This window comes from Nipponia nippon, unplaced genomic scaffold (genome assembly GCF_047370975.1).
Source record: "Nipponia nippon isolate SJK-2023a ecotype South Korea unplaced genomic scaffold, ASM4737097v1 scaffold_9, whole genome shotgun sequence".
Classification (NCBI taxonomy): Eukaryota; Metazoa; Chordata; class Aves; order Pelecaniformes; family Threskiornithidae; genus Nipponia; species Nipponia nippon.
In genome coordinates this window covers 17332204-17351652 of record NW_028262413.1, presented here as the reverse complement: position 1 = coordinate 17351652, position 19449 = coordinate 17332204, and the positions used below count along the sequence as shown (strand labels likewise).

At 67.5% G+C, this 19449-nt stretch overlaps 4 protein-coding genes and 1 pseudogene across 9 annotated transcripts; 2 read left to right on the top strand and 3 right to left on the bottom strand.

The window, feature by feature from the left end:
• Positions 1-1614: 1614 nt before the first annotated feature.
• ACY1 (aminoacylase 1) lies at positions 1615-7633 on the bottom strand. Its single transcript, XM_087743831.1, has 15 exons — positions 7541-7633; positions 6164-6296; positions 5449-5513; positions 4816-4920; positions 4605-4699; positions 4334-4410; positions 3986-4075; positions 3684-3740; positions 3501-3574; positions 3350-3399; positions 3010-3154; positions 2859-2927; positions 2685-2764; positions 2346-2406; positions 1615-2205 (listed from the first exon to the last, which is right to left on the bottom strand). Exons 2-15 carry the CDS (start codon positions 6270-6272, stop codon positions 2041-2043), a joined length of 1242 nt encoding a protein of 413 aa, XP_087599957.1. The 5' UTR covers positions 6273-6296; positions 7541-7633; the 3' UTR covers positions 1615-2040.
• A 75-nt stretch (positions 7634-7708) lies between these two features.
• On the bottom strand, positions 7709-9740 carry LOC104008731 (protein ABHD14A). Of its 2 annotated transcripts, XM_087744889.1 has the most exons (5): positions 9299-9740; positions 9041-9156; positions 8445-8680; positions 7995-8173; positions 7709-7826 (listed from the first exon to the last, which is right to left on the bottom strand). In XM_087744889.1, the coding sequence occupies exons 1-5, from the start codon at positions 9538-9540 to the stop codon at positions 7805-7807; spliced, it is 795 nt and encodes a 264-aa protein (XP_087601015.1). In that variant the 5' UTR covers positions 9541-9740; the 3' UTR covers positions 7709-7804. The 2 variants fall into 2 exon arrangements, with proteins under 2 accessions (XP_087601015.1, XP_087601016.1); XM_087744890.1 differs by lacking the exon at positions 7709-7826 and having other exon boundaries at positions 7862-8173; positions 9299-9737.
• A 230-nt stretch (positions 9741-9970) lies between these two features.
• On the bottom strand, positions 9971-10907 carry LOC148050136 (uncharacterized; annotated as a pseudogene).
• Positions 10208-12248, top strand: LOC104008691 (putative protein-lysine deacylase ABHD14B). Of its 2 annotated transcripts, none has more exons than XM_087744892.1 (4): positions 10208-10347; positions 10904-11113; positions 11289-11530; positions 11913-12248. In XM_087744892.1, the coding sequence occupies exons 2-4, from the start codon at positions 10906-10908 to the stop codon at positions 12093-12095; spliced, it is 633 nt and encodes a 210-aa protein (XP_087601018.1). In that variant the 5' UTR covers positions 10208-10347; positions 10904-10905; the 3' UTR covers positions 12096-12248. The 2 variants fall into 2 exon arrangements, with proteins under 2 accessions (XP_087601018.1, XP_087601017.1); XM_087744891.1 differs by lacking the exon at positions 10208-10347 and adding an exon at positions 10442-10581.
• A 1203-nt stretch (positions 12249-13451) lies between these two features.
• Positions 13452-19392, top strand: PCBP4 (poly(rC) binding protein 4). 4 transcript variants are annotated; one of them, XM_087744667.1, is made up of 13 exons: positions 13452-13606; positions 15154-15269; positions 15600-15623; positions 15702-15734; positions 16005-16116; positions 16224-16352; positions 16602-16730; positions 16988-17062; positions 17233-17277; positions 17468-17543; positions 17932-17984; positions 18426-18595; positions 18926-19392. In XM_087744667.1, exons 2-13 carry the CDS (start codon positions 15262-15264, stop codon positions 19239-19241), a joined length of 1170 nt encoding a protein of 389 aa, XP_087600793.1. In that variant the 5' UTR covers positions 13452-13606; positions 15154-15261; the 3' UTR covers positions 19242-19392. The 4 variants fall into 4 exon arrangements, with proteins under 4 accessions (XP_087600793.1, XP_087600791.1, XP_087600792.1 ...); XM_087744665.1 differs by having other exon boundaries at positions 16000-16116; XM_087744666.1 differs by lacking the exon at positions 15600-15623 and having other exon boundaries at positions 16000-16116.
• Positions 19393-19449: the final 57 nt, after the last annotated feature.

Below are 19449 nucleotides of genomic sequence, written 5' to 3'. Positions count from 1 at the left end.
CGCCCCGGCCCGGCCCCGCCGCCTCAATCCCCCGGGGATGCGCGGGGGGGGGTCGGGCGAGGCGGGACGGCCCCATCCCCCGGGGAGGCCGAGAGCTCCGCACACCCCCAAATCGTCACCTGCCACCAGCGGTTTAGGCTTTCCTGCAACCCGCCCCCGAAGAAGCGAGCGCAGCCGTCCCGCAGCCCCTGAGCCCAGCCAGCCCCTCTGGCGCATCCCTGGGGATGGGGAGCAGGGGAGGGGAAGCGGGGGTCCCCCAGCCTTGCCCTCCCGGAGGGGTGGGAGAGGGCACGCGAGCCTGTCCCCCGAGAAGGACGCTCAGCGCGGGGTGATATCCAAGCACTTAGCAAGCAGCCGGCTCGTACCCGGCTCTCGGGTCCCACCTCAGCGGCCAGGCAAGCTGGGGACACCAGGTCGGGTGGGGAAGGGGGCTAGGCAGGATCGGGGGGGCACAGGGTGCTGCACCCAGCCTTGGTGCACCCACAGGGCAGGGGACAGAGCAGTGGGGATGCACCGCTGCCGGCCTGCCTGCAAAGGTGCCTGCTCACCTGCACTCTGAGCGGGGATGCCGGCCAGCAAGCAGGACCCCACGGCACCCACACCACTCCCATGCCATCCTCCCCCAGGGTCAGGGGACATGGTCGTACGAGACATCAGAGAATCCACACTGGGTTCCCTGGGGAGCCTCGGCACACGGGCAGGTGTGTCCCCCTCCCAAAAGCCTTGGATTTCTCCCCAGCGCTGCGCGGAGGGGACGGAGCGGAGGAGCTGGTGGCTTCTGCAGCGCTCCATCACCAGCAGCCTCATCCCTTCTCCCAGCCCGGCACGGGGGCACCCGCGTTAGCCCCAGCCCTCCCGCAGCCCCCCAAGGGCTGCAGCAGCTTCAACTGATAAAGGGAGCAGGAGGACCGGGGGGTTCCAGCTCACCCCCAACCTAGAATCATAGACTCACTTAGGTTGGAAAAGACCTTTAAGATCATAAAGTCCAACCGTTAACCTGGCACTGCCATGTCCACCACTAAACCGTGTCCCTTCTGTAATGGAGCAGCTCCACAACCCTTGCAACTGGGACAAAACCACCTCAATTCGGCTCAGCGAGCCCTTGGTTGGCCCGTAGCCCGTTTCCCAAGGGAAGACCGTAGGGGCGGGCGGCACAGCGTGGCTCTGGGACAGGTCCAGCACCACTGGGTGCCGCAGAGCAGTGTGGAGTCAGGTAAGAGTAAGGAGGAGATGCAGCCCGCGGGCAGCTCTGGCAGGTAAGCAGAGTCTGCCTGCCCGGACCCGCACGCTGCCTGCTCGGACTCGAGGGTCTGGGGGAGCGGCACGGCAGCAGGAGCTGATGGGAGGGAGGGAGCAGGATGAACCCTAGCACCGCTGGCCGCTCCTGCTCCCCCTGGCACCCTGAGGCCGAGCTGGAGTGGAAGATCCCGAGGAGCAGCCCCACAGCCTGCCCAGGCAGGATCCTGCCTGCAGTGCCGTCCTCCAGCCCAAGGAACCCAGGGGAGCGGGGAGTGCTCCAGCAGCCCCCACCGCGCCAAGGAAATCCTCAGTGACTGGGCTCCCCAGGACCCACAGACAGTGCCATGGACAGACAGACAGACAGACCCCCCCTGGTCCTGGCCGTGCTTACCAAGGAGATTTATTGACTCGCACGGGGAGAATGGGGGGCACTGGCCCCAGCTCCCCCAGCAAGCAGGCAGGGAGGCAGGATGGGGCACGGGCAGGCAGAGCAGAGCACCGGCCAGCCCCTTACCCCACAGCCAACGCAGCCGGAGGTGGCACGGGGACAGGGAGAGGCATTGCTGACACCAGGAAAGGCAGGAGGCACCCAGGCAAGGATGGCTGGGACTCAGATTTTGAGGGCACAGCCACTTGGCACAGGCGTCACCATCGGGCCAGCCCTGAGCACAGCCGACATGGCATGATGCCAGCTGGGTCCCCGGCACACTGGCAGGCATCTGCTGTGCCACCCCCTGCCCCCCTTTTAAAGCCTTGAGTCCCGCTGCTCGGCACCCCCCATCCTGCCCCTCGCCGGGGCACTCAGCCCTCGGCGGGCAGTGGGGGCACTGATGCCAGAGCAGGCAGGAGGTGGGCGTAGATGTCGATGCCCCGCAGGAAGACTTGCTCATTGAGGAACTCGTTGTGGTCGTGGAGCAGCACCGGGGTGCAGTTCATGGGCGAGAAGCCAATAGCGGGGTGTCCTGCCTGGGGATGGGGGGGTACGGGGTGAGGCTGAAGCTGGGACAGGCACTGCGTGTCCCCCTCCACCTGGGCATGGCTCCTGCTTGGGGCTGCAGGTCTCACCCCAGGAGGGGGACCCATGGGCGGGCTGGCGTTGCACTCACCGCTCGGATGTAGCGGCTGTCAGTGGCAGCCGGGAAGATCTCAAGCTTGAGCTGCAGCTTCCTGACAAGGAAGACCCTGTGTCAGCATGGGCATGGGGGTATCCAGGTCCCCTGTTCCCCTGCCACCCCATGGGCAAAGAGACCACGCCAGGAAGGTCTCTGAGCCCTGCAGGACACTCAATCCCATCCCTTTTGGTGGGGCATGGGGAGATGCCCTGGCATGGCATGGAGCATCTCCTCCCAGCCCCTGCCATGACCCCAGAGACCCCTGGGCACCCCGCGGCTCCCACCAGAGGATGTCCCCGTCAGGGTCCTGCCCTTCCTGGGGACACTACTCACATGTCCCTGCAGACCTCACTGAAGGCCTTCCACCACGGGTCTGACTCCTCGGTGGAGGTGACGTGTTGGTCCATGCATTTCTGACAGAGGGAGAGGCCAAGTGAGGGGCAGGGGGGTGGGCACACAGGAGAGGAGGGACGAGCACGATGCACCTGGGTGACTGAGACCCCTCACCTGGTGAAACTCATAGGTGACGCCGTCCCCAGCACCCCGGCACCACGCATCCACCTGCTCTTCAAAGGCCTGAGGCAGAGACCAGAGGAGGGGTGTGAGCGGGGTGCCCCCAACTGGCTCCCCTCCTGGGTGGGGCCGGCGTGACGCGCACCTTCAGGTCCACGGTGGGTGGGATGCGGATGTCGAAGCTGGCTGCCATCTCAGAGGGCACCACGTTGAAGGAGACGCCCCCCTCTAGCATGGTCAGGTTGAGCGAGGTGACGTCCCCTAGGGTCAGGCTTGAGTCGGACTTGAGCCTCGGGGGACGCAAGGGAGAGTCACCCTCCACCACCTGGGGAGGAGAGGAAGCACTTCCCCACCCCGCTGCCACCCCCAAATGGGGAAACTGAGGCATGAGGTGGTGGCGACGGATCAGAGCCTCACTTGGGATCCCAAGGACCCCCTTCACGGACCGAACTGAAGCCACCGCCATCCCGCTGCCTGTCTCCTACCTCTGCTTCTCACTCTCCCTGAAGGCCAGGAAGGAGTTGATGACTTTGTGCTGGGGAGGGAAGGGCAGGGGAGTGAGGACCAGCCCTGCAGGCAGGCGCCTGGCAGTCCCAGGGCAGGCAGGGGTTGGGCAGGGTGTACTCCCTCACTTACCATCTTCTCAGCCGCCGTGTTGCTGATGAAGCGGGACCCATGCCCGGGGCTGCCCACGCACTTCACCTTTATCCCTGTGGCAGCGGGGGGAGAGGGAGGTGTTGAGCAGAAAGCCCAGGGCATCACTGGTGCCCCAGCATCCAGCAGAGCCAGGGATGGGGCGGTGGGCACACAGTTACTCACACCACGGGCTCTTCTCGCCATAAAAGACGCTGAAGGTGTCGGACGGGCTGGCCAGACCTGTGGTGGGCACAGATGGGGGGTCAGTGGGGCACAAGGGTGCCATGATTTGCCCTCCTCTGTTCTGCCCTGGTGCCATTTCCCCTCCAGGCTGGCACCGTGTGGATCACTGGCCGGGGGAAGGAGCCCCCGAGGGGGTCCCCTGAAGCTGTGCCGGATGCCAGTGCCTGGGGGGTGGTGCCAACAGGCAGAGGCGTGCGTGCCAAGAGGAGACACGTCCCCGTGCCAGCCCTGCCACCACTCACCCTCATCCAGGGCAAAGCCCACGTTGAGTGCTCTGAACTCGGGGCGCTGCACGAACATCTCCATGCCCTTGTGTCCGCCCACCTCCTCGTCTGCAGGGGAGAGCCTGGCATGGAGGAAGGAACCGGGACATCCCCCAGCCCACCTCCTCCTTCCACACCAGCCTGGGTGCCACCAGTGCACCCGATGTCCTCAGACCTGGAAATCCTTCCAGCCCCAATCTAGGAGAGCTCAAAGTCGGGAAAAGCTGGCAGAGGGGTGCCTTGCTGCCACGCCATGGGGAACTCCAGAGCATCGCCCAGCTGCCAGCCCCTCCTGTCCCCCCGAGAGGGGACACCCTGGGGACTCACCAGGCACAAAGGTGAGGTGGATGGTGCGGGCAAAACACTTTCCCTCCGCCTTCAGCCTCCGGATGGCCTCAAGGTACCTGCGGGGAGAAGGCGGTGCCTGGGCATCATGGAGGAGAGGGGCTGGTGTGCTCTGAGCCACCCCAGGGGGGGTCAAGTGGTGGCATCCACAACCACAGGGACCCTGGGGATGGTGGCATCCCATCCTGCAACACTCAGAGGCACCCTCATGCCGTGCCTGCCTCCCCCAGCAGGCACAGAGCCCTTCACTCACTGGATGGAGACACACTTCATGTCCTGGGCACCCCGGGCATAGATGTTGCCTTGCGAGTCCTTAACAGCCTCGAAGGGTGGGTAGGTCCAGTGCTCCTGTGGGGAACAGCAGCTGTGACGGCAGAGGGGCACGGCAGGCACCAGCTCCCATTCGCCTGCCAGCCCCAGTCCTCCCCGCCGTGCCCATCCCATCCCTCGCCCTGTCCCGGCACCTCGAAGACAGGCACGACATCCGTGTGGGAGTTGAGGAGGATGGAGCGCAGGCGGGGGTTCGTGCCCTGCCAGGTCAGGATCAGCACCACGCGGCCCTGGCACACCTGTGGGGCAAGGGCAGGATGTCACCGGGGTTCAGGCTGGGGACAGAGGGGTTGGGACTGGCAGGCTGGAGCCAAAAAGCATCAGTCTGGGAAAAGTTTCTTGATGCCACCTGACAGGTCACCCCTTTCTCCACTGGGTGAGGGCAGGCAGCAGGAGCAGGCATGCCTGCACCCCCTGGACCCAGATGGAGCCCAGCCATGGGTGCCAACTCCTGGCTGCGATTCAGGTGGAGGAGGGGAGGTGAACCCAGCGTCTTCCCCCCCAGCAGGAGGGACGTCCCCAGGCAACGTGACCCTGCCAGGTCCCTGGCTAATCATAGCACAGGCGGCCTCAAAGGTCAGTGGGGACCAGCCAGAATACGGGCTTAAGGAAGGGCTCAGGTCAGCAGAGGATTACAGGCAGAGGGGATTCACTCCTGCCCAGCCCCGGGGCGGTGGGCAGGGGAACGGCCTGGTCACTAAGGACCCGGGCACAGATGGACGGACAGACGGATGGACAGACTGGGGGCTGCTCCTCGCCTCGCTCACCTCTACTTTCTGGCACGCCAAGCCCAGGTCAGTGCCGACGCGCTCCAGAAACCGGACAGCCGCATCTGGGAAGGAGCAGGGATGCCCGGAGTTACATCAGGATCTCCCTCCCATCTCACTGCAACCCCCTGGGGACCCCAAGGCTCTCCAGGGTTCCCAGGCCAAGGAAAGAGGTGACCAGAAGAAGGCAGGTGATGGAGGTCCTGAGCACAAGAGGTGGCCGGGAGTGGGGGCAGGAGCAGCTCATCACCATCCCTTTGGGGTGAAGACTAGGGGAACATGAAAAAATAAAAATTGAAGGGAACGAGTTCAGGGGGACAGTCCTCCGTAGGAATTCTGGGAGCTCCTCACCAATAAAAAAAAAATCTCAATGTACTTTATGGGGAGGATGGAAACATTAATGGAAGGAGATCTAAACAGGGTTATCACAAGCACCTGTCCCAGAGCCAGGGCAGCGTGGAAAGGGGGGGGCGCAGGGCACAGGGCTGGAGGAAGCAAATAGCAACTCTGGGTGCACTCGAGACGTCCCTGCCCCAACCAAAGGCACCGGCAGAGATAAGGCATAAAGGTGTCCGCTCCTTAACACCATGATCAAAACAGCCCCGGCCAAGGACTCGGGCACCCAGGTTCAAAGACCAGAGCTGCAAAGTAGAGGAGAAGGAGCCACGTTGCTGGATCCCTGCACAGCTCCCCGTCCCGCCCCCCCCATCCTCACCATAGTCAGGTTTGGGGTGGACAGTGTCAATCCTCAGGTAATCCCGGAAAAGCGTAACTGAGGGGTCCTCCGAGGCCCCCGTGCTCTTCCCGGGCTTCCCGGGTGCCATGTCAGGGACCGGGGCTGCAAAGCTCTGGAGGAAGAGCGGGGAGATGGTTAATCACCCACCGGCCCCTCCAAAGTCCGCCGACCAGCTCAGTTGTCACAGAAACCGAAGTGGGACAGGGCAAAGGTCTCCCCAGTGCGGGCCCTGGGCCGCTGCCACCACAGAAGTGCCCCCCTGACTTGGGTATGGGGGCAGGATGGGGTGTACCCCCCCATCCTTTCATCACCCTCCCAAAGTGCGTGTTCCTGCCCCAAATGCGGTGCCAGGGCAAGCTGTGATGCCCAGGCGTGGGGTGAGGGGTGAGCCGTGGGGTAGGGCTAGCTGGGGTGTAGGGGGCTAGTAGGGAGGACAGGGGGGCAACAAGGTGGGGAGGGGGGTTATGGGGGGAAGAAGGGTGTATGGGGCAGAGGCACACAGCGGTCAGGGTTAGCCAGTGGATGGGGGTCTGGGGGTATGTGGGGGAGCGCAGGCAGCGAAGGCAGGATGCCGTTGTAAGGGGGTGCAGGTAAGGAAAGGGGGGCTGGCCAGGGGCAACAGGCCAATGCGGGGTGCTTAGGGGCACATGGGGGTGCAGCAGGAGGGGTGGAGGGGAGCAATGGGAGGGGTATGGGAGTAGGGGGTTCAGAGGGTCTGTGAGAGAGGAGGGGGGGGATTGTAGTTAAGGGTGCAGGGGTATTGCGGCCAGGGGTGCAAAGGGGCACAGGTGGGGTATAGGGGTACCATGACTGGGGTGCAGGAGGGGGCATAGTGGGGTGCAGGGGCACTGCGGTTGGGGTGCAGGGGTACTGCGGTTGGGGTGCAGGGGCACCATGGTTGGGGCTGTGGGGAGTGCAGGGTGCCATGGCTAGGGGTGCAGGGGAGGTGCAGGGCTACTGTGGTTAAGGGTGCAGGGGGAGGAAGGGGGGGCAGAATACCGTGGTTAGGGGTGCAGGGGGGGTGCAGGGTTTGGGGTGCAGCGGTCGCATTATTGGGGTGCGGGGGTAGCACGAGGAGGAGGGCAGAGGGGTGCAGGGTAGTGTGGTCGGGGGCGCGGGGTACCGAGGTTAGGGGTGCAGGGGGCAAGGGGGGTGCGAGGATAACGTGGTTAGGGGTGCCAGGGGGGTGCGAGGATAACGTGATCAGGGGTGCCACGGGGGTGCAGGGCACCGTGGCGAGGGGCGCAGGCTTGGAGGGAGGACGGGGACACGAAGGCACCGGGGCAGCCCCCCGCCGGCTGCCGGGCGCTGCTGGCCCGACCCCGCTCCCCGGCCCCCCGCCCGCCCCGGCCCTACCTCCGCGCTGCCGCCGCCGCCGCCTGCCCGGCCCCGCTCCGCCCCGGCCCCGCTCCGCCCCGGCCCCGCTCCGCCCCGCAGCCGGCAGCGGGCAGGGGGCGGGCAGCGGGCGGGCAGCGGGCCGGGGGTGGGCCAGCGGCAGGCGGCGGGGCGGGCACCCCCCTGCCCCGCACTAGAGGCAGAGATGGGGCTCCAGCCCGGGGAGCCCCGCGGCGCTGGGGGCGGGACACAGGCAGAAACCAGAGCAGCATCAGTTTATTGGCCTCATGACAGACGACACCTTGTCCTGCCAGCAAGGGACACCCTCAGTCGTGTGCCCTCCCCCCCCGCCACCCTGGGGACACCCCAAAAGAGAACAGCACCCCTCACGCCAGCCACCTCTGCCTCCCAGCCCCTCGGGACGCCCCGGCCCCCCGTCCTCTGCTCGGCAGGGGACGGGCGAGGCGGTGCTCACTTCAGCTGGCGCAGGAAGCCCAGCAGGGCCCGGTGGAAGTCCTCCGGCTTGTCCAGGTAGCAGGCATGGCCGGCGTCCGGCACCACGGCCACGCGGTGCCCGGGGAGGTGCCGGAGGCTCTGCAGGGCCTGGGGACCCAGGCTTGCGTCACGGTCACCGTACAGGATCAGGGTGGGCGTCTTGGTAAGGGGAGGGAGAAAAGCCGAGCGGTTGTCAGAGGGGGAAACGGCCACCGCGCGTCCCCTGGGCTGTGCCCACCTCCACCCATCACCACAGGGGGCTGCAAAGCCGAGGGAAGGCAGGTGCCAGCCCCGCCGTGAGCTGGAGGGAGGCACAGGTCCCCCGCACTCACCCCAAAACAGGGCCACCCTCCACGCCGCCCTACAGCCAGCTGGCCCACGAGGCTCGCCAGCACACAGGGAACCCCAGGAGCCCAACAACCCACCTCACCTGAACCCGCCGGTACTGCTCAGCAGCGTAGTCCTTGGTGCCCACGGGCGCAATGGCCACGAAGCCGGCTAGCCGGTCCCCCCGCGCCAGGAGGAAGGGCAGGGCAAAGCGGCCGCTCATGGAGGGGCTGACAAGAACGGGCCTCCGCATTCCCAGCTCCTGGAGGACATGGTCCAGGAAAGCCACCCGGCCCTGCACCGTGACCACCATCTCCGCCGGGGGTGAATCCCCGTAGCCTGGCACGGGGCAGAGGGCACAGGGTGGGCGCGGGGCAGGGGGGACCGTGCAGCCTGCAATGGTCTCTCCCCGCCAAGGCTCAGCTCGCTCGGCAAAAAATGGACACCCGATCAAGCCCCGGCGGTTGCACAGCCACAGCCACACGCCAGCTGGACCAAGCCTGCCCCAGCCATGGGTGGCCATGGAGGTCAACGCCCCAGGGCAAAACCAAATCCCAAGCACGCTGCCCCAGGGACCACTGCTAGCTGCCTAAAGAGGTCCAGAGCCCTCCCTAAAGAGGTCCAGAGCCCAGCAGTGGCCGAAGTGAGGGACTGAAGCTGCCCGGAGGGATGAACTTAAGCGCAGCGCCATGGTCCTACCAGGCAGATCTATTGCGACTGCACGGTAGCCTTCCGCGGCGAGCACTGCCAGCGTGCCCAAGGCCTCCCACGTCTTGGAGGTGAACGCCTGGCCGTGCAGGAACAGGACATCGGGCCTGCGGTGGGGAAGACGGGCGGGAAGGGGGCTCAGGGAAGATGCCGCACCCGTGGGCGTCCCATGAGGGGTGGTGGAGGCCAAGCCCCAGGGCCTGTCACCCCCCACCGTCCTCCGCCACAGCAGCCGGCGGGCTGACCCACCTCCCGGCGCCGGCGGTGGCCCGGGGCCCTGCGGAAACCTCCCTGTAGAAGACGGGGGGCTCTCCCGCAGCCGTCGCCGTTCGCGCGGTGGCGTTGGCCGCCCCCCGGCCCCGCTTCCCCTCCTCAGGCCGGGCGCCCGCCAAGCGCTGCCCGTGTTGGGCCGCGGGCAGCAGGAGGTAGAGGACGAGGGTGAGGAGCGCCCCGAGGAGCAGCAGCCCCAGGCGGTTGCGGGCGGGCGGCATCTCCGCTCCCCCTGCAGAAGGAAAATGGCAGCGAGGGGCTGGAAGCCCCAAACCCCGCTGCTGCGGCGGGGGGTAGGCCCCAGACCACGGGGCTCTCCTCAGCTCCGGCCCGGCCCGCGGCCCCCGCGCCCGGCGCTGGCAGCCCCGCTCGGCCCCGGCCTCCCGCTGGCTCCGGCCGCCGGCCCCGCCGCCCCTCAGCTCCAGCCGAGACGCGCGGCCCCCCCGGCCCCGGCCCCGGCCCTCATGGCGCTGCGCTCGCGGCCCCAGGCTCCGCCTGGCGGGAGGCCGCAGCGCTGCAGGCCCCGGGGGCTGTCAGCCGGCGGCCCGCCCGCCGCACCGGTCCCCCGGCAGGGCCCCACCGGGCCGGGGCCGAGGTCCCGAGAGAAAACGGCCGGTGCCGGGAGAGGAGACCCGGCTCGGCGGGGCTCGGCTAGGGCTCGACTCGGCTCGGCAAGGCCTCGGCGGCCTTCGGCAGAGCTCGGCTGGCTCGGATAGGGCTCGGCAGGACTCGGCTACGACTCGGCTCGGTTCGGCAAGGGCTCGGCTCCCTTCGGCAAGGGCTCGGCGGCCTTCGGCAGAGCTCGGCGGCGTTCGGCAGAGCTCGGCTGCCTCGGCTAGGGCTCGGCAGCACTAGGCTAGGACTCGGCTCGATTCGGCTAGGGCTCGGCAGAGCTCGGCACGACTCGGCTAGGGCTCGGCTCGGCTCGGTAGGAGCTCGGCGCGGCTCGTTTCGGCTCGGCTCCGGCTCGGCTCGTCCAGAGCTCGGCTAGGGTTCGGCTCGGCTCGACTCGGCTCGGCAGGAGCTCGGTGGGTCTCGGCGGAGCTCGGCTGCGCTCGGCTCGGCTCGGCAGAGCTCGGCTCGGCGGGGCGGCGGCCGTTCCCCGGGCCGCCCCGGGCCCTGCGCGCCGTGAGGCGGTGCCGCCGCTCCCCCCGCACCCCCCCGCCCGCCGGCCTTTGGACCCGGGGCGCGGCACCCCTAGCCCCGCGGCGCGACGGGCAGCGGGAGGCGAGCGGCGGCCGGCACCGGGGGCGGAGGAGCAGGTAAGGGCCGCCGGCCCAGCGCCGGGCGGGGAAACTGAGGCAGGGGCGGGCCCGTGAGCCCGCCTGGCAGGAGCCAGCAGCCCCGAGCACCCACCCCGGGGCCAGCCCCCCGCCGCTGTCCCCCAAAAAGAGGGTAATGCCAGCGTAACCCTCACCTTCCCGGCGCCAGCGCCGCAGCCCCGCCTGCCTTCCCGCCACCACCGGGCCTCGACGCCGGGACACCGGCATCCCAGCGGGGCCGACCTTCCCGCCAGGCCGCGCAGGGCCGCACTGGGCCCGCTTCCAGCTCTCAGCCCCCCCAACAGCTCTCCTGACCCCCCAGGCATGGCCGCCCCACAGCTGACCGAGAGCACCCTCACGGTGGAAGGCCAAACCCTCTTCTACCGCCGAGCCGAGCCGGCCCAGCAGGCACCAAAGCTGACGGTGCTGCTGCTGCACGGCATTCGCTTCTCCTCTGACACCTGGCTTCAGCTGCGGACGCTTGCTACGCTGGCCGAAAACGGCTACCGAGCTGTGGCTATCGACCTGCCGGGTAAGGCATGGTGGAGAGCACGGCCCTGGAGCGAGGTGGCGGCCGGGGGGAGCCGACAGAGCTGCTCGCGTTGATGATGCTGGCGTGGCTACCCTAGCATCCTGCTGTGCTGGCTTCTCCCTGTCGCGAGGCAGCGGAGAGTGTGACCAGGCAACTTCTGTCTCCCATGGCTCAGGGCTGGGGCGCTCAAAGGATGCCGTGGCCCCAGCGCCCGTGGGCCAGCCAGCACCAGGGGCTTTCCTGAAAGCAGTTTTGGAGGCTCTGTGCCTGGGTCCAGCCGTGGTGATCAGCCCATCGCTCAGCGGCATGTACTCCCTGCCGTTCCTCTTCCAGCACAACCACCTGCTCAAGGCATATGTGCCCGTGGCACCCATCTGCACCGAGAAATTCACGGCGGAGCAGTACGCACAGATCAAAGTAGGGCCCGGAGGGAGATTGAGGGAGGTTGGGGAACTGGGAGGGGACAGTGAGGAGGGGACCCTGGCGCCAGTGTTGGGCAGGGGAAAGACTAAACAGGCCAGAAACCCCATTGCTGCTGGAGAAGGGGAATGTGATGGTGAAGGAACGTGACCATAAGGTAGCAGGAGGGAAAGAGGGGACAGTGATGGTGAAGGAACATGACTGTAGGGTAGCAGGAGGGAAAGAGAAGACCCAGGAGTCTGAGCCTCAGTTTACCCTTGTGGGCAGGAGAGAAGGGCAAGTGTCTCCGCTCCGTATCCTGGTCCCAGGGTGTTCCCGGCCAGGAGGAGCCGGTGCTTGGGTGCCGTTGGCAGGCTCAGGGTGCGTTCCCTCTCTGCAGACGCCCACGCTGATCGTGTACGGGGACCAGGACGTGGAGCTGGGACAGGCCAGCCTGAACAACCTGAAGCACCTCCCCGAGCACCGGGTGCTGGTGCTGCAGGGTGCCGGACACGCGTGCTACCTGGACAAGCCCAACGAGTGGCACCACGGGCTCCTGGCCTTCCTGCAGCAGCTGGAGTGAGCGGGGCAGGCCGCTTGGAGGGGCCCACGGGGCTGGGGGACATGGTCAGCCCACCCACCCCTCCACCTGTGCACACACCCTTGCGCCAACCCAGCTGCTCCCCTGGTGTCCCCACCCAGCCTCCCTTGGGACCAAATAAAACCCTAAGCTCCACCACCGCCTTCCTGCCGCCTTCTTCCCGCTTCTTTCCACCCTTTCCACCTCCTTCCCTGATCCCCACCGCCTCCATGGCCATCATCCCACGCACATTTGGGGGGTGACAGCAGGGGAAGTGCAGCCACTGAGGGACAGGACATTTGGGGAGGTGGGTGCCGGCTGTGAGGCCTCTGGAGCCCACCCATCACCTTTTGCAGGACCCCCAGGAGCCTCAGAGGGTGCCCAGGGAGCCCCAGGGTTGTGTTTGGGCACACGTAGGTCCCCCAGGGGGGTGGCACCTGTGTCCGCAGCCTGCCGGCCTCCTCTTCGGCCTCCTCTTCATCCTCCTCTTCCTCCTCCCACCCCTCCTGGCAGGCACCCAAGCCCAGGGTAATCCACAGGGGCTTAAAAGGGAACCGCCAGCCCCGGCAGGCTCCTGCCCGTGGCCGCAGCAGCCCAGCACCCGCGGGGGGGATTTACCGAACGAGTGGCTGCCATGAACAGATGGGGGGGCGGGCAGGGAGGCCTGACAGACGTCTGGCTGGACAGGCGGGAGGACAAGCCCCCTGCCCACCACCTGCCTTCCCCCCTCCCTCAGCGCCGCTGCGCCGGGCACTCGGGGGCACAGATGGAGGCGGCAGCGGGGTGCCCCCCCCCCGCCCCCCCTTCCCCAAGCCTGCCTGGGCTTTAGCTGCTTACGCCAGGGCCCAGGAGGATTTAGTGGGGGAGGCGGCGGGCGGGGGGGGGGGGGGTGGCACTTGTCTGTGGGCGCAGGACACCCGTGCAGGGGCACGGGGCAGTGCCAGGGGTGCAGGGGCCGGTCCGGGCCCCGGCAGTATGGCCGGACCCCTGTCTGGAGCATCCCTTGCCCCCCGCCCTGTTGCAGCCCCGGCCCTCCGGGCGCTCCCCCCGCCCAGCACCCCTGGGTGCCCGCGGGCCCGGGGGTGCCAGCCGCCCCGTCCCTGCCCGCTCCGGTGTCCTTGAGCCCTCGGGCCCTGCCAGCTGATCGGCTTCCAGGAAAAAAAAAAAAAAAAAAAAACACAACACGCTATTACAAAGAGGGGCGATGTGTGAGCCAAAGGGGGGGCGGGGGGGGACAGGAATGTCCCCAGCGGTGGCAGATGGCCTTACCCAGGGTGCATTGTTCCTTTTAGTGTCTCTTATCCGCTGTAATAGGATCCCGGAGGGAGGGATGTGGGAGAGGGGAAGAGCGAGGGGGGCCCCGGCGTGGACCGGGGTGGGGGCCGGGGCTGCCAGCCTGGCCCTGGCCTGTCAAGCGGCTCATTGTTCCTGCCCCGGGTGTCACTGGGCGCCGCCGGGGACAATGTGGCACTGAGCGGGGTGGCCGGCGGCGGAGGGACGAGGCGCACGGAAAGGTACCCGCCAGGCCCCTTCCCGCGGGGCCGGGGGGCTTGGGGCGGCCGGGAGGGCGAGCGGAGAGAGGTTCCCCCCGGGACGGGCTGGGGGCTTCCTCCTGTCCCCCCCCCCCCCCCCCCGTCACCTCCCTTTGCCACCCGAAGGTGCCCCGGAGGACGGGCGGTGCCCAGCTCCGTGGCCGTCCCGACGCCAGCCCTGGGATGGGGCAGGTGGCCTGTGCCCATCACCGGGGCCTTGGGGTCCCTGCCAGCCTGGCTCACCTGGGGGAGAGCACCCCCTCGCCCGCGGGCCCCCCCACGTTGCCTGTGGCAGTGGGGGGACACCCGTGGCCCTGCCGCCTCCCCCCTGCCCCACCGCCAGTCTCGTTCTTCTCTCCCTGGCAGGATCTTTTGTCCCCAGTGGGTCCCTGCTGCCGGGGGGACGGGGGACCCGGGCGGGCTGCCCGCTCCTGCCGGCACCAGGCACGGCTCCCGACGGGTTACAGGGGGTACCCCCCCATTTCAGGCTCCCCTCCATCGGGAAGGGGAATATTCCCCCTTGCCCAGCCTTTCCCCTTTCTCCAGCCCCCACTAACGGGGTGGTGAAGATGGAGGGTCCAAACCACCCCGGGGGTGCAAGTCGAAGCAGTTAGGGGATACAGGGGCGACCGGCTTGCCCCCCCTGTACCCCATTACCCTGATGCAGGAGATGTGCCGTAGCAGTGGCGAGTCCTGCCAGCACTTAAAATAACTGCCCCCCCCCCGCCATGCCCGCAGACACGGGCCCCAGCCCCAACACGGGTGCTTTGTTTCAAAGCCGCTTGGCATCACCCGGCTTGCCGGGAGCCAGCGGTGCCGCAGCCGCCCACCCAGGCTTGGACACACGGCGATTGTCCTCCTCCCAGCCCCACTGGCACTGCGGGGTCCCAGCCGCCCCCATCCCCCAGGCACAGGGTCTGGGGGGGCCCTGGGGTGCTCAGGGGGGGACAGGGTGCAGCGGCATCGTGCGCTGGGCATCACACGTCAGGCTCGCGGTCCCCATCGGGGAGGTTGCCTTAGTTTCCCCTGGGGCTTTGCACATGGCAGGGGGAAGGGAGGAGGAGGAAGAGGAAGGCTCGCACAGCGTGTGAGACCACTCAGGTCACCTCTGCTCCCCCCACCCCGTGTGCCACCACCCCAGCAAATGCCTGTGAACCGAACCCCATCCCACAGCCATGCTCCCCACGCTTTTCCACTTCCCCCCGATATCCATCCATCCGTCTCCTGGCTCCGTGAAGGTGCCGGCTCCAGCCAAGGGCCGTGCGCAGGCCAGGCTGAAGGCAGCTGCCTGCAGGCTCAGGCAGACGTGTGGTGGCAGGTCCCTTTGGGGAGCTCCTGGAAGGGATGGAGGATGATGGTGGGGCCCCGGGTACCATGGGGCCATGCAAGCCTCCCCCACCGGAGGAGGGCATAGTGCTGCCCCTGCCTCAGTTTCCCCTCTTCCCTGCCATGGTGCTTTTCGGGCTGCAGATTTGGCGGGGGGGGTAGTTGGGGCCTCCCCCCTTTCTGGAGACTGCCGTGTCCCACAGGCTCAGCTCGCCCTCCCGCCATGGCATCACCGGATGGAGCCAGCGGCGTGGGTGGCAGCCCCGAGGAGACGGAGCTCAGCATCACCCTGACCCTCCGCATGCTCATGCATGGCAAGGTAACAGTGGGGGGACTTGGCACTGCTCGGGGGCGTCAGCAATGCCTGGGGTGGGGGGACATGCTGGACCACCAGCTCCTCATTGCACCCTGTTTTCCTTCCTTGCTCCCAATCCCCCTGGGAACAGCATTCCCAGAAGGATTTCTTCCCCCATCCTAAGCCAGGGAGGGGCCGTTCCCATGCCCCAGAGTCACCAGCAAGCCACCCAGTGCTTCAGTGGCCACGGGGCAGGGCCTGCTGTTGCCCGTTGGCCACGCTGTGGGCAGGGGAGGGATGTGGCAGGCAGGGAGCTGCCTGCTGATGGGGCCACCCTCGTCTCTGCCTTTGCAGGAGATCGGCAGCATCATCGGCAAGGTAAGATTTGGGGTCTGGGGCACCACCAGCCCTGGGCTCCCCTGGACCTGACCACCCGCCCTGTTCCTCTCCCCACAGAAAGGAGAGACGGTTAAGAGGATACGAGAGCAGGTAAGGGCATGCTGGGGGGCTGCCAGGTCCTGCTGCCTGTCCTGCCTGCACCTGGTGGCTCCCACATGCCCTGGCCACCCCCATTCCCAGGTGGACCCAGGGGAGACATGGCTGCACCCCAGGGAAGGCTGCCTGGGGCAGGTGGGAGGGGGAAAGCCCAGGTCCACAGACATTGAGGCCACCCCCGGTGAGCCCTTCCCTGGGTGGGGGGCCCATTGAGCTCAGGGCCTACGATGTCCCTGACGGGGTGTGACACCGTCCCCAGAGCAGCGCGCGCATCACCATCTCAGAGGGGTCCTGCCCTGAGCGCATCACCACCATCACCGGCTCCACCGACGCCGTCTTCCGCGCCGTCTCCATGATCGCCTTCAAGCTGGAGGAGGTAGGCAGCCACCCCACTCCTTCCGGGTGCCCCCTGAGCCAGGAGCACTCACCCCCTGCCAGTGGGCTCGTGGGGGTCCAATGCCACATCTGCCCCCCGCCTCACAGGACCTGGGAGCGGGGAGCGATGGGGCAGCAGTGGGCAGAGCGCCGGTGACGCTGCGCCTCGTCATCCCAGCCAGCCAGTGCGGCTCACTCATCGGCAAGGCGGGAGCTAAGATCCGGGAGATTCGGGAGGTGAGGCTGAGGGTGCCCTGGGTGTGGGTTCCCCTTTTCCCCCAGGGCACATGGAGCCCTTGGCACAGGGGCTGCCACGGTCCCACAGGAGCTGTGGGAGGTGGTGCAGGTGATGCAGGGGTGGAGCATCACCCTGCGGGTCCTGCAAAGGTCCCCAGGGCCCGAGGAGGGAACAGGGGAGGTGTGAGGCACTGAGCCCCGGGGGAGGTATGGCTGAGGCACCCCAGCATCTCCCTTTGCCCCCTGCAGAGCACGGGGGCACAGGTGCAGGTGGCCGGTGACCTGCTGCCCAACTCCACCGAACGGGCCGTCACCGTCTCGGGGGTGCCAGACACCATCATCCAGTGCGTGAGGCAGATCTGCGCCGTCATCCTGGAGGTACCCACCGAGCTCTGTGCCCAGCCTGGGGGAGGCACGCACTGCCTGCCCCCCCTCCCCTGGGCTCCCTGTGCACACCTGGACCTGGGCACCGGGGTCCCCCTGTGCTGAACCCCGTAAGAGCATTCTGCCCTGGCGGTGCTGGGGGCCATGCCCAGCTTGGGGGGGGTGGGGATGGGGCCAAAGGGGGTCCAGGGGGCTGCGGGGGCATTCGACCTCATCTCTCATCCCCTCCACCTCCTTCCCTCCCTCTCCAGTCGCCTCCGAAGGGGGCCACCATCCCCTACCACCCTGGCCTCTCCCTGGGCACCATCCTGCTCTCTGCCAACCAGGTAAGGGGCCACAGCCCCGCCCCGGGGGCACAGGGTGGCTGGGGGGCCAGCCTCTGCTGGCGAGGGGCGACTCCGGTGGGCTTGGGCTGGCCTCCCTGCCCTGGGGGGTGGCCTGAGGCAGGGGTCCCCACCTGGCCCCCCACTGATGCCCCTTCCTTTACCCCTCCCAGGGCTTCTCCATGCAGGGCCAGTACAGTGGGGTCTCTCCCGCAGAGGTGAGTCTGTCCCCATGGCAGCCAACCCCTGCTCCCATGGGCACTGGGTCTGTGCCTGCCAGGATGGGCGCTGCCGGGGATCCCTGTCCTGGGCGGCACTGGGTGCCAGCATCCAGCCCCAGGAGGGGACAGGGGACCCTCTGCCATCACCCCTAACACCTCCTTCCTCCTCCTCCCACTGCCCGGGCAGGTGACAAAGCTGCAGCAGCTGTCAGGGCACACTCTCCCCTTCGCCTCCCTGGGCCACGCACCCTCCATGGTGCCAGGTGAGCATCTCCTGTGCCCCCCCCAGGGCTGGGGGTGTGGGGTGCCCCTCCTGACCCAGCCAGCCACCTGGTCCTGATAAGGCGGTCCCCGTCCCCTGCACCCTCTCTGGTCCTGGCCCCCCCAGCATGGCTACCTGCCCCCCAGAATGACCCTGTTCTTGATTTACTGGGGTCCCTGCACCTACCAGAGCCCCTCAACCCTGCAGTGGGGGAGCACTGGCACCAAATTATGACTGGTGCCCATGTCCCATCCTCCTTGCCTCTCCCCAGGGATCCTTCAGGTTTGTCCCCAGGGCCACTGACTGTCCCAGCACAGGGCTGGGGTGGGGGCATGGAGCTGCTGGACACTCGCCCCCCCCACGGCTAACATCCCTGTCTCTCCCTCCAGGCCTGGACACCAGCTCCCAGAGCAGCTCCCAGGAGTTTCTGGTGCCCAATGACGTACGTGTGGGTCCTGGGGATGGCAAGCTTGCCCCCACCCATGTGTCCCACCCCACAACCACTTTGCAGGGGCCAGCATCCACCACCCCACACAAGCTGAAGGCTCTGCCTCAGCCCACAGAGCTCAGGAGCAGGAGGGGCTGCTGGGGCAGAAGCAGCTGGAAGAAAAGGGAAACTGAGGCACGGGAGGGAGGAAGGGCTTGGCCAAGGCCAAGGAAGAGCCTTGGGACGTGGCAGCCCAGCAATGCCAGCCAGGGGAGGGCTTGAGTGAGACCAAAAAGCAGGGTCTGCCCAAGGAAAGCAGCACCCTGGGATCCCAGTGCCTGCCTCAGTTTCCGCACTTCTCCCAGGCATAGGGGGTGGCCGGGTGAGCCTCTGGGATCTCCCTGCTCGGCATGGCTCCTAGCTGCTCCCAGCTCACCCCGGTCCCTGTCCCTCCAGCTCATCGGCTGTGTCATCGGCCGGCACGGCAGCAAGATCAGCGAGATCCGGCAGATGTCGGGCGCCCACATCAAGATTGGGAACCAGACCGAGGGCTCCAGTGAGCGGCACGTGACCATCACGGGGTCCCCTGTCAGCATCGCCCTGGCTCAGTACCTCATCACAGCCTGGTAGGTGCCAGCCCTGGGGGCGACACACTGGCTGCTAGCGAGAAGTGTCACCTCCCAGCACCCCAATGCAGCTTGTGGGGGACACCAGCCCCAGCACGCTCAGGAAGGATGAGCTGAGGTCCTGAGATGGTGCATGTGGGACCCGGGACCCCACAGGGTTTGAACCCCAGCTTTTTAGCCCAGCGGGATTCCCAGGATGTGCCACGGAGACCCGTGCCTCAAGGGATGGGGGCACACGGTCTCTGCACCCTAACAAGGGCAGGTCGGGCTGGGGGACCCGCTCTGTCACCGTGTTGCTCACCACCCCACCCTTCTTGCTCGCTTCCCCAGCTTAGAGACGGCCAAATCTACCTCCCAGGTGCCGCCGGGCCCTGGCTCCATGGACCTCGGCGTGGGCTTCTCCCAGCCTCTCACTCCGGGCTCCGGTGCGGCGCTGCCTGCCGTCGCCCCGGCCCCCCCAGCCCTGCTGGGCACCCCCTACACCATCTCCCTCTCCAACTTCATCGGTCTGAAGCCAGTGTCCTTCCTGGCACTGTCCCCATCCTCCGTGGCGGGTCCCAACGGTGGCACCACCACCTACACGACCAAGATCTCAGCAGCCAATGGCACCAAGAAAGCCGACCGGCAGAAGTTCTCACCCTACTGAGCCCTGCCAGCAGGTGGGTGAGGGTGGCCAGGGTGCTACTTGGTGCCAGGGCCACCTCCCCGCCGCCCACCCTGTCCCCCAGCCCCTGCCAGGCGCCCCATGCCTGGGGAGGGTCCCCCTTGCCCCCAACCCCAGGGAAGGGAAGGGTCTTCCCAGTGGCGATGCCCGCTGGAGGAAAGGGCTGCTCTGCTGCCTGCTGCCTGTCCCG

What these genes read in the sequence shown, in the direction of transcription:
- ACY1 (XM_087743831.1), bottom strand. Translation starts at nt 6,272, where the DNA reads ATGGCACCCGGGAAGCCCGGGAAGAGCACGGGGGCCTCGGAGGACCCC. An exon ending in ACACGGCGGCTGAGAAGATG is followed by an intron (nt 3,400 to 3,500) that starts GTAAGTGAGGGA and finishes TTCCCTCCCCAG; the next exon opens with CACAAAGTCATCAACTCCTT. An exon ending in AGGGAGAGTGAGAAGCAGAG is followed by an intron (nt 3,155 to 3,349) that starts GTAGGAGACAGG and finishes GCGTCCCCCGAG; the next exon opens with GCTCAAGTCCGACTCAAGCC.
- LOC104008731 (XM_087744889.1), bottom strand. Translation starts at nt 9,540, where the DNA reads ATGCCGCCCGCCCGCAACCGCCTGGGGCTGCTGCTCCTCGGGGCGCTC. An exon ending in GCCACCGCCGGCGCCGGGAG is followed by an intron (nt 9,157 to 9,298) that starts GTGGGTCAGCCC and finishes TCCCCACCGCAG; the next exon opens with GCCCGATGTCCTGTTCCTGC. An exon ending in AGCAGTACCGGCGGGTTCAG is followed by an intron (nt 8,174 to 8,444) that starts GTGAGGTGGGTT and finishes CCCCTTACCAAG; the next exon opens with ACGCCCACCCTGATCCTGTA.
- LOC104008691 (XM_087744892.1), top strand. Translation starts at nt 10,906, where the DNA reads ATGGCCGCCCCACAGCTGACCGAGAGCACCCTCACGGTGGAAGGCCAA. An exon ending in TGTGGCTATCGACCTGCCGG is followed by an intron (nt 11,114 to 11,288) that starts GTAAGGCATGGT and finishes CCCATGGCTCAG; the next exon opens with GGCTGGGGCGCTCAAAGGAT. An exon ending in AGCAGTACGCACAGATCAAA is followed by an intron (nt 11,531 to 11,912) that starts GTAGGGCCCGGA and finishes CCCTCTCTGCAG; the next exon opens with ACGCCCACGCTGATCGTGTA.
- PCBP4 (XM_087744665.1), top strand. Translation starts at nt 15,174, where the DNA reads ATGGCATCACCGGATGGAGCCAGCGGCGTGGGTGGCAGCCCCGAGGAG. An exon ending in TCGGCAGCATCATCGGCAAG is followed by an intron (nt 15,624 to 15,701) that starts GTAAGATTTGGG and finishes CTCTCCCCACAG; the next exon opens with AAAGGAGAGACGGTTAAGAG. An exon ending in TCTGCGCCGTCATCCTGGAG is followed by an intron (nt 16,731 to 16,987) that starts GTACCCACCGAG and finishes CTCCCTCTCCAG; the next exon opens with TCGCCTCCGAAGGGGGCCAC.